Raw genomic sequence first — 16,059 nt, 5'->3', positions numbered from 1 at the left:
GCTATAAAAATCTGTCAACACTTAACTGTCTGGAATGGAATGTAGAGCCATTTTATTGCTTTGTGATTTACATTCACCTAAAATGTAATTAAATTGTCCTTGTCTTGATGCTGAACAGGCTTTGACAAGTAGCAGAATAGAAGTAGAATAATATAGTTGGGAGATTTAAGGAATCAATCAGATCAGTTTTTCCCAATTTGTACCATGAATAATGATCCCTTTTCACTCAAATTTTCAGGTTATCTTTAATTGTACATCTAGCATTGAAGTCACTACCTTAGCACCACTATCTCTCATCTGAACAATGTTACAAAGTCCCTTTAATACACAATTAGAATTTATTATAATGTTTTGAACTGTTATTAGTTATTAACAATATCAATTATCAGTTGTATTAAAGCACCACTGTACTACTTATCGGTGCCTGTTGGTTCCCCATGATCCCCTTTTTCTTATGTTAATTGAGAGCTGATTTGATGAGATAACCACCTGTCAGTGACCTTGCAGGGAGGTCTAATCCCCCTGGCGAAACTAGTGCAGACCGGCTTTAAAAACTGCCATGGTTTATCAACTCATACCCGAAAAAAGGCTTTACTTACAGCTCTCTTAAAGGGATCGTTTAACAATGTTAAATCTGAGATACACGGTCCTACATGTTACCAGTGTCTGTGATATGGTGTAATATTGAAGCCCTTAACAAAATCGCGCTTCAAAATGATCAAGAAGTGCCTCAAAAAAGTAAAAATCTTTGAGTGACCGGTTTTACCATACTCGTTTTCCCCAATAGACTGTAGTGTTATAAAACCGTTCAGTGAACGTTTTTCAAAATTTGTAATTCCAATCATTAATATCTTGATAATCAGACAGGCGATCGGCTTGTAAAAGTCATGGAGTTCCTGACTGACCTTAAGGTATATTATTATCATTGCAGCATGAGCTAAATCAAGGATTATTTCTAAAGGATCTAAGATAAAGTTACCGGATCCCTTTAATGTTGTTATTCCACAATTCTTTTGCATATCTAGGCTCTGCTTAGAGGCATGGAGAAGTATGGGCACAAGTGGACCAAGATAGCTGAGGTTGTGAAGGGTAGACATTCATCCCAGATAAGAGACAGGTTAGTTTTAGCTGTTGGGTCGCCTTAGATTAAAGATAAACTCCAGTTCTGGTAAAAAAAGAAAATTAATTCTCACAGAATCAAACGAAACTTACACTGAATGTTCAAGATTACAAATAAATGACATGTGCCAAACAATTTTGGAAGAAAATGTATACTGGCTGAGTAATGAGCATAGAAAGACAAGGAAATGTTGTCCCATATATAGCTTTCTGTGTACAGTGCTTGTTACTTTACCAAGACTGGGCCAAATTTATTATGATTTTGATGACTCCAGAACCTTGCAGTGCACACCAATACTTCCATGCTACATGATCAACTGATTCTGATCCATTCCACCCCTATTCTTTTTCAATGTAATCGCTTTACCAGAACTCACCTTTATCTTTAACCCTTTCAATACCAAGTGTGATATAACTTTGGCTGGAGACTATGGGTAACGTGCGTTGTACAGATTTCATATCGTATCTATTGGATTAAAGAGCACGAACATTAATAGCATGATTTTTTAGATAATAGAATTTTTTTTTTTGAGAAACACACATTTTTAAATTGTCACAAAAATTTATGTTTCCAGTCATCAGATGCTCCTTAACTGTACTTTCAATATTTTGGCTACGAGGCTCTTTTGGGAGGAGAATCATGACCTCTGTACTTTAAGAACCCACTGCGCTATTCGTATAAGAGTAGGGAGAAACCCCTGTTTAGTGGTCCACCTACAAACCACAATCAGTTATACTGGGAGGAGAGACCCAAGGATTACAGTGATTCCTCTTGCTTTTCGCCTCCCAGGCACAGGTGACGCCAAATACTTAATGATAATAATAACAATATAATTCTGCAATCTCTCTCTACCTAGATGGCTGTACACTCTGAATCCTAACAACACAAAGGGAAACTACACCTATAAGGAAGACCTTGCCATCTTGCAAAATGTGAAAGAGCATGGTGTCGGTGAGTGAAAGCTTGATTTTCATTCATTCTACTCATAAGGTTACCCTAGAACCAAAACCTTAGCATGAAACGTTCGTGCCACAGAATTTTTGCAATTCGTGACGGTTTCTTGCAGTGAAATTTTTTGTCATTTACAAGTCCTCCAATTTTGGATATTACTCCAAATACTGATATGTTTTAGCTAGTATCCTGTAGGTTCTGTTAGTGAAGCCCTTATGGATTTCTCAGACAATGTAAACTTCTATTCTTGGTGATAATGTCAAAATGGAAACTTTTCCACTTTTATTCCTTCAATATGTGATATTACTCCAAATACTGATATGTTTGAGCATAGTATTCTGTAGGTTCTGTTAGTGTTAGACTGTTTCAGAGGTACCTTGTGTAGGTAATTCTTACTAATGCCCTCACTGATGTGTATTATTTGTATATTGATGCACATTCCATTTCCCTCATGCGCTACCTCTCTCTGTACATGCAGGAAACTGGGTGACCACTGCAAAGAAGCTGAATGAGATGACTGGTATCACCCGCACACCAAACTCTGTTCTCCATCGCTTCAATTCACTGGTGAGCATAGAAGGAATCCATTGATAAAGATGGTGGTGTTGGTGGTGGTGGTGGTGGTGGTGGTGGTGGTAGTGGTGGTGGTGGTGGTGGTGGTGGTGGTGGTGGTGGTGGTGGTGGTGGTGGTGGTGGTGGTGGTAGTGGTGGTGGTGGTGGTGGTGGTGGTGGTGGTGATGGTTGTGGTGGTGGTGGTGATGGTGGTGGTGATGATGGTGATGATGATGATGATGATGAGGCCAAAAAAAGAAAGTTATTGCCCTTTAGGTGCCAAAACATGGGTCGGTCGGTCTGAAATCCTTTTTTTTTTTTTGCTTTTAAATCTTTTTATTCCCCCAGTTAAAAGCCGACTGTAGATTTCAAGATTTTGGGGTCAGCCGCAGAGGGCAATACAACATCTTTTTTTTTAGGCCTGATGATGATGATGATTATGAAAAAGAGAAGGGGGAGGAAAAAGGGGATAGTGATGATGATGGCAGTGATGATTTTGATGAAGATTATAATAAACCCATTCTATTCGAAAAATAGACTTTCTATTTTAGTCTAAAAAAATTGACTGATTTTCATTAAAATGGGTGCTTAAAATTTTGATATTTGTACTCCAATTGTTTCTATTTTCAAAACTAAATTTAAAGAAGTAGTCACAAAGTGCGTCAGCTTTATTGTATTGCCTAAGTTATTGAATTGCAAGCTCGGCTTCTGCCGAACCTGCCAGAGCACGCTGCCAAGGTTTGGCTTCTGCCGAACCTGCCAGAGCATGCTGCCAAGGTTTGGCTTCTGCCGAACCTGCCAGAGCACGCTGCCAAGGTTTGGCTTCTGCCGAACCTGCCAGAGCACGCTGCCAAGGTTCGGCTCCTGCCGAACCTGCCAGAGCACGCTGCCACAGTTTGGCTCCTGCTGAACCTGCAAGACCACCCTGCCAAAGTTTTCTTCTGACAAAAAACTTCTCATTCCTCCATACATCATCCCGGCGTTTCTTTGTAGTGCAACTTTCTTTCAATCCTGGGGGAAAACAAAGGCAAACACTGTTTATATACTAAAGACATATAATTTGTATGCAGTTAATTGAAATCATTATGGTACTCTTTGCAAATTTTTTGGCCATGTGTGAAGGTAGGAATTAAGTAACAAATGATGTTAGGCATATCTGTCCTGAAATTATATTCTGCTACTTGGTTTTAAAGAGATCCGGTAACTTTGTCTCAGATTCTGAAACAAAATTCTGGATTTAGCTCATGCTGCAATGATAATTATAAACCTTTAGGTCAGTCAGAAACCCTATGACTTTTACAAGCCGATCGCCTGTCTGATTATCAAGATATTTATGATTGGAATTACACATTTTGAAAACCGTTCGCCTGACGGTTTTCATAACACTACAGTCTATAGGGGAAACGAGTATGGTAAAACCGGTCACTCGAAGATTTTTACTTTTTTGAGGCACTTCTTGATCATTTTGAAGCGCAATTTTTTTAGGGCTTCAATATTACACCATATCACAGACACTGATAACACGTAGGGCCGTGTATCTCAGATTTAACATTGTTAAACGATCCCTTTAACTTGGAAAGAAATTGTCTACTGAATGTATGAATATAGATTATCTGTAGCGGCAAAATAACATCCATGTATATTAATGATTATTTCTGGTTATATTGTATTTGCCCCTTTAAGATGACCTGATGGGCTTGTGCAACACTATGCCTATTAGCAATGTACATGTACCTTACTGTATATGTACCGGTATGTATTCCATGGGCACTTCTAGCTGGTCCAGCAATGTTTAGGTTACCCCTGACCTGTCTGACCCCTGGGTTCACATAGTCCACATGGTATATAATGGGGCATTGGTAACTGTGTTGCAGGGTAGAGTGAGCACCTCTTGTTACAGAGTGAGTTGATGAGCATGCAGCTTCAGATTTTTCCAGAATTATGTTATTTTATGTTGAATTGGAGTTAAAAAACAGAAAGTTGCTCTGAGGGAAAGTAGAAAAATTATAGTAGATTGGTGAAAATTTGACGGAAATTAGACAAAGAATAAAAAAAGTTATGATTTAAAAAAGTTGTAATCACTACACATAAGGGAATCTTAAATTGGCAAACTATAGTCATTCGACTGTGACGTATTCCCTGAAAACTCTCCCATTTGTTGTACGCTAAAATCATTAATTTCCAGTGTTCTCCTAAACACCTTTTCACTCTGGGTAATATTCAAAATATATATGGATTGCATATACATGTATCCTGCTATAAACAAGAAATCTCTATCATATGATTATTCGCTTTTCCCCAGAGCAAGTTGCTATAAAGGTAGGATTTCCCTTTAAACTTTAATGTAGCATCTTCATAAGAGGGTTTTTTAATGTCAAACTCACCTACTTTATTAGGTAGATTAGTTTTGGACTGATCCAATCATACCATCTATGATAGTATTTTTTCCCATATTCCTCCTCGCATCATCCCGTTTCTTGTTTAATATAGTACAACTTCCTTTTAATCCTGGGGAAAATCAAAGGCATGCACTGCATTTATACTAAAGACATATAATTTGTTTGGCCATGTGGGAACGTAGGAAGTAACAATTGATATCAGGCATCTGTCCTGAAATTATATTTTTCCACTTGATATTAACTTGGAAAGGAATTTTCTACTGAATGTATGAACATAGATGTTTGTATTGACTGTAGGGGCAAAATAACATCCATGTCCATTAATGATTATTTCTGTTTATATTGTATTTGCCCCTTTAAGATGACTTGAAGAGCTTGTGCAACACTATGCCTATTTGCAATGTACATTTACCATACTGTGTATGTATTCCATGGGCACTTCTAGCTGGTCAAGCAATGTTTAGGTTACCCCTGACCTGTCTGACCCCTGGGTTCACGTTGTCCACAAGAAAACATGCCATACACATTGGGGCATTGGTCACTGTCATTTGTAATATGTGTCGGACATAAAAGTACAGTGCAGATGGCTGTTTAAGGGGGAAGTTAGTACTGCATGTGATTTTTGTAAGTAACTTAAGTAATTAAATTTCTTGACAGAAGAGCTGAGAGAAGAACATAGTGCAGATCTTCCAAAGTAAGTTAACATTCAAAATTGCATGAAATAGAAGGATCGACGTACATGCATGTAGACATGGAAAATTTAAAAGGGCACACACTCATTGCTCTCTTGTATGTATGTAGACCTAAATATCAATATCTTAATGAAAAATTGATTCAAGATCATACTCGCCTTTTTCAGTTTTACGTGCCAGAAGAATAATTACCTCCACAGCTTGTAGAATTCAGCTTGCCCAACATTGGAATAAAATAACTCTGCCTTGTGGCTTGTCCTGGAGGTATTCATTGTATATCTTTCTTGGTGTAGACATGGGGCAAACAAATTTCATCTTTATGTGGCATGTGGTCACCTCTGATTTGCTTCAAATGTATTCTTCCAGCCAGATTGTACAGAGAATACTTGTTTTGAGACATTTTTCTGTTCGTGATTTTGGAAGATGAGAGGCAGCTCTCTTCCTCTGAAAGAATGATGCTCTATGGATGTCTACTCTGGCCGAACTTTGGCGGGATGCTCTGGCAGGTTTGGCAAAAGCCAAACTTTGGCGGCATTCTCTGGCAGGTTCGGCAGAAGCCAAACTTTGACGGCCTGCTCTGGCAGGTTCGGCAGAAGCCGAACTTTGGCGGCAGGTTCGACAGAAGCCGAACTTTGGCGGCATGTTCGACAGAAGCCGAACTTTGACGGCCTGCTCTGGCAGGTTCGGCAGAAGCCGAACTTTGGCGGCAGGTTCGACAGAAGCCAAACTTTGACGCCAGGTTCGGCAGAAGCCGAAATTTGGCAGCCTGCTCTGGCAGGTTCGGCAGAAGCCAAACTTTGGCGGCATGTTCGGCAGAAGCCGAACTTTGACAGCCTGCTCTGGCAGGTTCGGCAGAAGCTGAACTTTGGCGGCATGTTCGGCAGAAGCTGAACTTTGACCGCGTGTCCGACAGAAGTCAAACTTTGACGGCCTGCTCTGGCAGGTTCGGCAGAAGCCAAACTTTGGCGGCGTGCTCTGGCAGGTTCGGCAGAAGCCGAATTTTGGCGGCTTGCTCTGGCAGGTTCGACAGAAGCCGAACTTTGACGGCCTGCTCTGGCAGGTTCGGCAGAAGCCGAACTTTGGCGGCAGGTTCGGCAGAAGCCCAACTTTGGCGGCAGGTTCGGCAGAAGCCCAACTTTGACGGCATGGTCGGCAGAAGCCGAACTTTGACGGCATGTTCGGCAAAAACCGAACCTTGGCAGCGTGCTCTGGCAGGTTCGGCAGAAGCCGAACCTTGGCAGCGTGCTCTGGCAGGTTCGGCAGAAGCCGAACTTTGGCAGCATGCTCTAGCAGGTTCGACAGAAGCAGAACTTTGACGGCCTGCTCTGGCAGGTTCGGCAGAAGCCGAACTTTGGCAGCATGTTCGGCAGAAGCCGAACTTTGACGGCATGTTCGGCAAAAACCAAACCTTGGCAGCGTGCTCTGGCAGGTTCGGCAGAAGCCGAACCTTGGCAGCGTGCTCTGGCAGGTTCAGCAGAAGCCGAACCTTGGCAGCGTGCTCTGACAGGTTCGGCAGAAGCCGAACCTTGGCAGCGTGCTCTGGCAGGTTCGGCAGAAGCCAAACCTTGGCAGCGTGCTCTAGCAGGTTCGGCAGAAGCCGAGCTTGCAATTCAATAACTTGGGCAATACAATAAAGCTGCCGCACTTTGTGACTACTTTTTAAAATTTAGTTTTGAAAATAGAAACAATTGGAGTACAATTATCAACATTTTAAGCACCCATTTTAATGAAAATCAGTCAATTTTTTTAGACTAAAGTAGAAAGTCTATTTTTCGAATAGAATGGGTTAATAATAATGATGAAGACTATGATGATGAAGTTAGCAAAAACGTTTTGTTTCCGAGTGCTTTTCTGATTAATCATCAAATGCTTTGCTTTGTATGATTTGCATGGTTTCATCCAGTACATCAAAGGTGCTTCGTTGAAAGAGCTTCTTTTGAGTTGCTCATCATCACAGCATGAACAAAATTCTAGATGAAATTGTCTGTTTAGAGCCAGAAAGGTGTTTACTAAGATACTTTAATACTTTTACACTGAGTTAGCACCCATCTGGCTCTCCACAGACATTATGATCAAGTATGGACAGTCACATTTGATGGAAACACCCAAGAAACTGTAATCTTATATGACATGTAATCGCGATAGCTCAGTTGGTAGAGCAGTGGTCTCGTATTCCGGTGACCTGGGTTCGAAACCAAGTCGATGCGCTTGTGCCCTTTGGTAAGGCATTAACCCTCATTACTAGGTCCCTGAAAAGCTTTTATGCTATCTTAGCAGTCAGGTAAAATAACCAACACCACCAATAGTACATCTTGTATAATAACGTTCTGCAATCGTCTTCACTTCAGTTCCATAGGTTCTTCAAGAAAGCCAAAGGCATCAGCCTTCAAGAAGGTGCATCAATGGAAGTTTTGAGCAGAATGTCATTGGTTACAATCCTGGATGAAATGATCGAGTACAGACAGAGTCTTGGAGAATTTCCTTCGGTAAGTAAACTAATTTTTAGCTTTCATCTGCCACTATTATTGTAAACAGATAAATGGATGATTCCACATCAGCTTTAACACCACAGTTACACCTTCAAAATCTTGGTCATTTTGCATAGTATCTCTTTATTTGTTTTTAATGGGTCTATCATACCTGCCAACCCTTACGAATAATCCGGAATATTCTGTTTTTCTGGATTTCTAGGACCTGAAAATCCAGAATATTCAGATTTTTCAAATTTTGGCTTTTTTGCTGAAAGTCTTGCTGAAAGTCACATACAGTTATAAGCACTGCACACATACAGGTATATCATCTGTATGGAGCCACAAGTGACGAGGGCAATAACTCCTGTATTTCAACACAGGATTAGCCCCCTTGTAGCTCAGATGTGGCGCAAATTTTGAAACTATCATTGCGGTCCGCCCGTAGAGTATAAAACACGGTTGCTGACATTATATTTTATCCCCTGACGAAGTGTTGCAGCGGCGCACGAAACGTCGTGATCTTTTAGATCCCTTGTTGACCATACATTGCGAGACAAACGAATATCACTAGCGATATTATTGTTGATACTACATCTGCAATGAGTAATATATGTAGCATTATCATTAGTTATATTAGGAGCATGAGAGCCTTTCAAAAGCGAACCTTTTATGTGATATTACTGCTGTTCGCACATGTGAATTTATAGAACAAGATAGTTTTCCTCTTTTACTCAAAGTCTACTTTGGATTTCTCGCCTTCTAACCTATTTGTATATATACATATGTGTATGTTTTAGTTAACTTTGTATGTAAGCCATGTTCATCTATAATGTATGTTTCTTTGTAAAATTGTGATTGTTTTTATATGCACGGACATGCTGAAGTATGCCACCGTGCTAAAATAAAATAAACAAACAAACAAACAAACAACTTTCTCTTCAAATTTCAGGTGCAGGGAACTAGGAACTGGAAGCAGCTTTACAAACGTAAGAGACACAAGCCCAGGAGTCCACCTTCCCCTCTCATGGCCAAGAATGCCTCTTTCATCACTAGAAGGAATGTCTTGTCTGAGCTTGATAGACAGCTAATGGATGCAATCAAGCCTATAGGATGGGCCCTGCCGACCCCTGGCACATGGAGGACATTCTATGGTAAGCTGGGGTTTGGTGTCACTCAGGTATAACTCGGGTATAACTCGGGTATAACTCGGGTATAACTCAGAAACTTTTAAGGGTTTTAAAGAGGAGCATCTTGTCCGAGTTCAATAAACAGCTGATGGATGCCATTAAACCTATAGGATGGGCCCTGCCAACCCCTGGGATATGGAGGATGTTCTAAAGTATGCTTTGTTAGGTTGTTACTTGGGTGTAATTCTGGCTTAACTTGGGTGTTTTTGAGGCTTAATGGCCCACTGCACTACTTATAGCTACTTGCGCACTCTATATAACAAACGCTGCCTAATCGGTGACCATTGGTCCCCCATGATCCTCTTTTTCTTATGTTAATTGAGAGCTGAGTTGATGAGATAACTACCTGTCCAGTGACCTTGCAGGGTGGTCTAATCCCTTCTGTACACTAGTACAGATAGGCTTTAAGAAGGATGTATAATCTGAGTTGTATAGACAGCTAATGGATGCAATCAAGCCTATAGGATGGGCCCTGCCAACCCCTTGGACATGGTAGATGTTCTATGGTAAGCTGGGGTTCGGCGAAAGTCTGGTGTAACAAGGGATACATTGTTGTTTGTTTGTTTTATTTCCACTTTTTCATATCAATACAAAGAAACATACAAATGAATATAATGAATAACATGTAAGTTTGACAAAGTTTGTTTCTAGTTTAAATAAAAGTTTCATACTGTTACAAAAGGTCAAAGGTCATGTAACTTCAGTTTAACTCAGATGTAACTTGGATGGTATGTTACATTCAGGGTATTGTTACTCTGATGTAAATGAGACGTTAAAGATAAAGGTGAGTTCTGGTTCAATAAAAGAAAATAAATTCTCACACAATTATACGAAACTTACAGTGAATGTTCAACATTACAATTAAATGTAAGTAAAACTAATTTTATCCGTTTTAGAACTATTAACTCCCAAGACCAACCACAATGTAATTTGTTTATAGATGGTTTATCCCTGGTAGAAAAACAATCAACGAAATTTTTAGGAGTTATTATTGACTCAAATTTGTCTTGGAACGAACACATTCATAACATAAATATTGTGAATTCAAAGGTCATGTAACTTCAGTTTAACTCAGATGTAACTTGGATGGTATGTTACATTCAGGGTATTGTTACTCTGATGTAAATGAGACGTTAAAGATAAAGGTGAGTTCTGGTTCAATAAAAGAAAATAAATTCTCACACAATTATACGAAACTTACAGTGAATGTTCAACATTACAATTAAATGTCACTTGCCAAACAATTTTGATAGAAAATGTATACTGGCTGAGTAATGAGCATAGAAAGATTAGGAATTAAAGGTTAGTAGCCCGACACCATTTGTGTGGTCCCATGTACATCTTTCTGTGTACAGTGCTTGTTACTTTACCAAGACTGGGCCATATTTATTATGATTTTGATGACACAAGAACTTTGCAGTACACACCAATACTTACATGCTACATGATCAACTTTTTCTGATCCATTCCACACCTTTTCTTTCACAATGCAATCACATGACCAGTACTTAACTTTATCTTGAATGCATGCTGAGCTCAGTTCCCTTTTTTCTTTCTTATGCATTCATATTATTTCCGCTTTTATTTGTTACAGGAAGTAAATCGGTGAGAAGACAAAGACGTCACTATCTCTTCTCCGTCATCCTGAAGGTAAATATAAAATTCTGTTTCTCTTTAATAATTAAAGATAAAGAGTAATATTTCAAAAGGTAAGCCCAAAATATTTTGGGGGGGATCCGTGCATCACCAACTTTCACAGAATAAAGAATGTAGATTGACATGAGAGGTAAAACAAGAGTGATTAAACTTCATATTTTGCAAGGTCTGTGTTCTCTTACCTATAATGGCAATCAGCTCCATGATTTCATCTGGTATATTTTTTTTTTCTCCATGTAATCACTTTTATTGAATTGAATTGAATTGATTTGGTTTATTGTAATGCAGCTGGAAAGCTGAAATTGCTCAATTTACAAAGTAAATGTACATCACAACGAACGATCAAAATATGAATGACTAAAACATACAATCAGAAGCATGCATAATGAAACTCCATTAATTACAGAAAACACATCAGTAACACATTCAACAGGATATATAGTCTTAACTCTGAATTTCGAAATTGTGCGTATGAAAACAAGAAATTTGATATTGAAGAATGATTGTATATTTTATCTTAGTTTATTTAAAGTTTATCTATTTGTTTAAACGTCTAAGTCTTTCTAGGTCATCTTAGTAAATCCGGCCAGTTTGGTAAATTGTAAAAACGCTTATAAATATGTATATCAAGCAATCTTTGAATTTTCTCCAATATTTTACAACATTTGTTCGAATATAAAGATCTCTTTCCTTTGCTGTATTTTATGGGGTGAGTAATTTTTTTGTTCAAGAATATGTCATGTAAGTTTTGCAAAAAATATTCAGTCACTCAACCTTGTACAATGGTTTCTACTTGATCATTTCCATAACAGGCTTTGGATATCAACATAAAGGGCAACGAAGGCTTGCTTGCGTCCATGCTCACCAACGCCGAAGGCGTCAAGGTTCTCAAGGATCACCAGCTAATCCCAGAGACCACAAGAGCTAAGGCTTTGGATGCTAAAGCAGAACCTGCCGAGAGTGACCCCAAGTCATCAAAGAGTAAAGCTAGGTCATCAAAGAATGCTAAGAAATCAAAGAAATCTAAGAAATCAAAGAAATCAAAGAAATCAAAGAAAAGTAGACATGAAAAGAAAGGAGATGGTGCCTCCATGTCTGAAGTTCAGCTACAGTCTTGTGCCACAGACTCCAAACAGGTGTCACAGGCACATGTCTTGACATCACAATCAAGTGTCGCGTCGTCGCAAGGAAATGTGTCAGTGCCGCAGGGAAATGTTCCGATGTCACAATCAAATGTTACATCATTGCAAGGAAATGTTCCAATGCCGCAGGCAAATGTTATGATGTCACCAGGGAACGTTCCGATGCTACAAGGAAATGTAACAGTGCCACAACATAATGTTATGATGATGCAAGGGAATATGCTGATGCCACAAGCAGGTGTTCCCACCCCACCGCCTCTACAAAGAGGACCTGCGTTTATTCCATCTAGGCAAACTGTGAAATCTAAGTTAGGTGTGAGTAGAACAAACTCTGTCTTTGGTGATGGTACTCTTAAGGTTGGGGGTGGCTACCTTGTGCCATTGCAGAACTATGTCTCCCATTTTGGGGACAATGTCCCTGTAAGAAAAGTGGTGACCCTAATGCATCCAAGAGTTGGTGGAATGGTACAAACTCCAGTGCAACTTGGTGGTTTGCCTATGACCAACCACCTACCATCCCCCATTGGGTCTCCACTACCAATGCAGGGTATACTCAATACTCCACAGCAGACTGGCTTGCCCATGGGACTGGCTCCTTTACCTATTCAACCTGCTTCCATTGGTCCTCATCTTGTTGGTTTACCACCAGCGGTTGCCCCAGGACCTCTGCAACCTGGTTCCAGTATTCTGCAGCCGATTGGTTTACCTATGACCAGGGCCCCTCTGCAACAGCAGTCAGGCATTATCCATGTTCCAGGGAAAGGGTTCCTTGTACCTCTCAACTGCATCAAGCAAGAGCCTGTGGATCATGCCTTCCCATCCCCAATCCTACCCAGGACAGCAAATATTGCAGCCTCCTGTTTACCAACCAATGTCATTTCTGGGCAAGGAACTGTTGAGTCATTGAGTAGTTCAGTAAGGCACCTTGCACCCAGAAGCACAAACCCTGTTACTCTAACCCCAGGTAGTACTACAGCATCACTGCAAGTGGAGAATGAGGTCCATGTCACTGTTGGAGATATTGTTATGGGTGGTCGTGGTGCCTTCCCATCTCCAAACCTATCCCAGACAGCAAATATTGCAACCTCCTGTATACCAACCAAAGTCATTTCTGGGCAAGGAACTGTTGTGTCATCGGAAAGTTCAGTAAGGCATCCTGTGAATCTTACCCCAGGTAGTACTACAGCATCACTGCAAGTGGAGAATGAGGTCCATGTTACTGTTGAAGATGTTGATACTGGTGGGATGAGAGTCCCTGTTCAGGAGAATGAGGTCCATGTTGCTGTTGAAGATGTTGATACTGGTGGGATGAGAGTCCCTGTTCAGGAGAAGCAAAGTACAGTGTCAGTGAAGCAGGCAGGACAGACTTCGGTCAGTGAGACAACTGCTTGCTCCATTCCACCTGCTGCAACCACTGGACAATCTTCATTATCTGCACAGTCAAATGTTTCATGTGAGCTACAAGAAAGTGGAAGCTTAGAGAATCATCAGTCACCTATGGAATGTGACAAAGAGGCTGAATGTTCAAAGGTTGATCCATCTTGTGACGGTAGTAAGTCTGTGAAATTTGACCCAGTGCTGCCAGTTCTACCCCCTAATGAATCTACCATTTCTGGACTCATGGCCCTGCTCCTGGAGAGAAAACGGCTTGAGGTAAATGCAGCAAAGAGAGCAACCATCAAGAAATCAAAGAGATGGCACACTCCAAGCAATGACAGAGGAATTCTTAGGGGTCATGAAGGTCTATTGCAGGAACTATCATCTAATGAAACGGTGCAAGGAATTCCGGAAGGTGCTGGAAGTCAGAGAGTTGCCAGCAAGGGGACACATTCCAAGCCTGTTCAAGGTGATTCTGCTGATCGTACAGGGGCTACAGTCGAAGTTGCAGCCAGCAGTAGCGAAACTGGAGAAGGAAAATGGGAGAGGATGGTTCCTGTTCCTGTTGGTGCTTCCAAGAAATCACGTAAGAAAGATGGCTACTGGGTAACAGCGAGAACTAGTAAAGAGCATGAAAAGGCTCTGAATATCATCAGGGAAAGTGATTGGTACAAAGCTCTACAACCACGCTTCCTGTCAATGTTCCTCTGGCCAGCCTTGTTGTCCATCGTCGGACCTCATAGAAAGAAGGTTCTTGGTCCAAAGCCAACAAAGAAAACAAACCTTAAAAAGCGGGAAGAGAACCAACCAAGTGGAAGCAAGTCAGTCACTCCTACTGACGGAGTTGGTGATGAAGCAGGTAACACACAGGAAGTCAAACCAAAGCAGCGATGGAAGTGGAAGCACGGGAGAAAGACATCTAAACCACCTGTTCAGAAAACACCTGTCAAGAAATCTCCCAGACGAACAGAGGGGACAGGAGAACAGAAAGGCAAACAAGGTTCAAAGTGGAAGGATGCTGCCAAAATGGATGGAGTGGCACGCAGAACGAGGAGTGCATCACAGAAAAAGAATCCGACCACACCTAATGGTCAAGACCAGAGGAGACGGCTAGCTTACGTTGATGATATGTCATCCGATTCCGACAGCGAAGGGGAAGAATATTCCTTAGAGACTCACATTCCCACAGGGAAAGAAGTGCACCCACAAGTGCTCATGGCCTTTGGATATCCCATGGTGGGGAAAGTGATCGAGGCAACAGAGCCATCATCACTTTATCAATCACATGAGGCAGTTGGCACATCGTCAGGTCCATCAGAGACCCTTCAGCCTTCCCAGAAAGGATCCGATGACAGTGTCTCTGCATCTTCAAGGATACCTCAAAGTGCACAAGGGAGCCAAGGTACAAGATCTCCTAAGAGCAAGAAGAGACTCTTGGAAGATTCCAATGTTACTGAAGCATCACCTAAACGGACGAGAAAGGTTTAAGCATTGTATGGATTCAATTCAGATGTGTTGAGTTTCTTCCTTTAATTTTGTTTGAATAGAAAGCTTTGATTTGCTTTTAAGGAGAATTTACCCGCTGCCATTAGAATTCCTGACAAATTATTTTTGTCAAGTATACTCTATGAGTGAACCCATTTATTCACTAACTTTCCTGTCAGTCATGATCCTTTCACTTGTATTTTGAGTAAAAAATTGACATCGTTGTAATCAATTTCCTAAATACTAACTGTCCCCTGTTCACAGAGGCAGTTGTAGTAATTATGGATTTAGTAATTGTTGCAAGCTCATCGTAAGAAATATTCTTGCCTCTCTCAAGGCAGTGATCACAGACGATCCAGGGGGTGTTTAAGTTGGACTTGAATATTATGGAAAGCCATTTGTAGCCTTGAAATAAAATATATTCAAAAACGGAAATTCAAGTATTTTAGACTTTTTATATATTCTACATCAAGAACATGAAATCTCCTTGATAATACGAAAATATGAATGATTTGAATCAACATTTTATGCCTTTTAAAATAACTTTTACAAAATATTTTCATAGATGTTAATGGCTTTCAATAATCGTTAAGTCCAACTTTAGAGATAAGTTCAACTTAAGATCTTTGTGAAACACCCCCCTGGTATTTTAATTTCCTCCTTCCTTGTTAGAATATGAAATCAAGAACCATTTACTTTTAGAGCACGGTAGTTACTGAACATGTTTAACAAATGGATGAAAATGGATGAATAGTTGTCAACTTTATAACAGTTGAACCTGTGGGTATTCTTTGGTAGAGAGTTGTTTGATACCTGATATTGTAATATCAACATGTCATTGTAAATAAATGTGTGAAGGAACTTGATAAAGCAGCTTTGTTGTGTTGCTGTTGGGTGCCTTGTAAAAAAACTATTTTATATTTATGTTGAAAACTCTGCAAGACAGTGAGTAGGTTAGAGTTAACCTGTACGCTTTAAGCATGTTCAATGCATTTTCTTTCTGTGCCAAAGTTAACGGAACAGTATT

The 16,059-nt window shown here is 40.3% G+C and overlaps 1 protein-coding gene across 3 annotated transcripts in view; it reads left to right on the top strand.

The window, feature by feature from the left end:
- LOC753544 overlaps positions 1–15,430 on the top strand; it is a 30,237-nt gene extending 14,807 nt beyond the window's left edge. Inside the window, exons 13-20 of one of the 3 annotated variants that reach the window (XM_030997519.1) lie at positions 1,026–1,117; positions 1,977–2,071; positions 2,550–2,638; positions 8,063–8,200; positions 9,135–9,336; positions 10,967–11,022; positions 11,841–13,134; positions 13,345–15,430. In XM_030997519.1, the coding sequence (XP_030853379.1) occupies positions 1,026–1,117; positions 1,977–2,071; positions 2,550–2,638; positions 8,063–8,200; positions 9,135–9,336; positions 10,967–11,022; positions 11,841–13,134; positions 13,345–15,035 (3,657 nt within the window). In that variant the 3' untranslated portion in view covers positions 15,036–15,430. Of the gene's footprint in view, positions 1–1,025; positions 1,118–1,976; positions 2,072–2,549; positions 2,639–8,062; positions 8,201–9,134; positions 9,337–10,966; positions 11,023–11,840 lie in introns of all 3 variants that reach the window. The other 2 variants (XM_030997518.1, XM_030997517.1) reach the window with 2 other exon arrangements.
- The last annotated feature ends 629 nt before the right edge of the window (positions 15,431–16,059 follow it).

This window comes from Strongylocentrotus purpuratus, unplaced genomic scaffold, assembly GCF_000002235.5.
Source record: "Strongylocentrotus purpuratus isolate Spur 01 unplaced genomic scaffold, Spur_5.0 spur5_scaffold_4, whole genome shotgun sequence".
Classification (NCBI taxonomy): domain Eukaryota; kingdom Metazoa; phylum Echinodermata; class Echinoidea; order Camarodonta; family Strongylocentrotidae; genus Strongylocentrotus; species Strongylocentrotus purpuratus.
The sequence above is the reverse complement of the archived record's forward strand: the minus strand, read 5'-3'. Positions and strand labels throughout refer to the sequence as shown.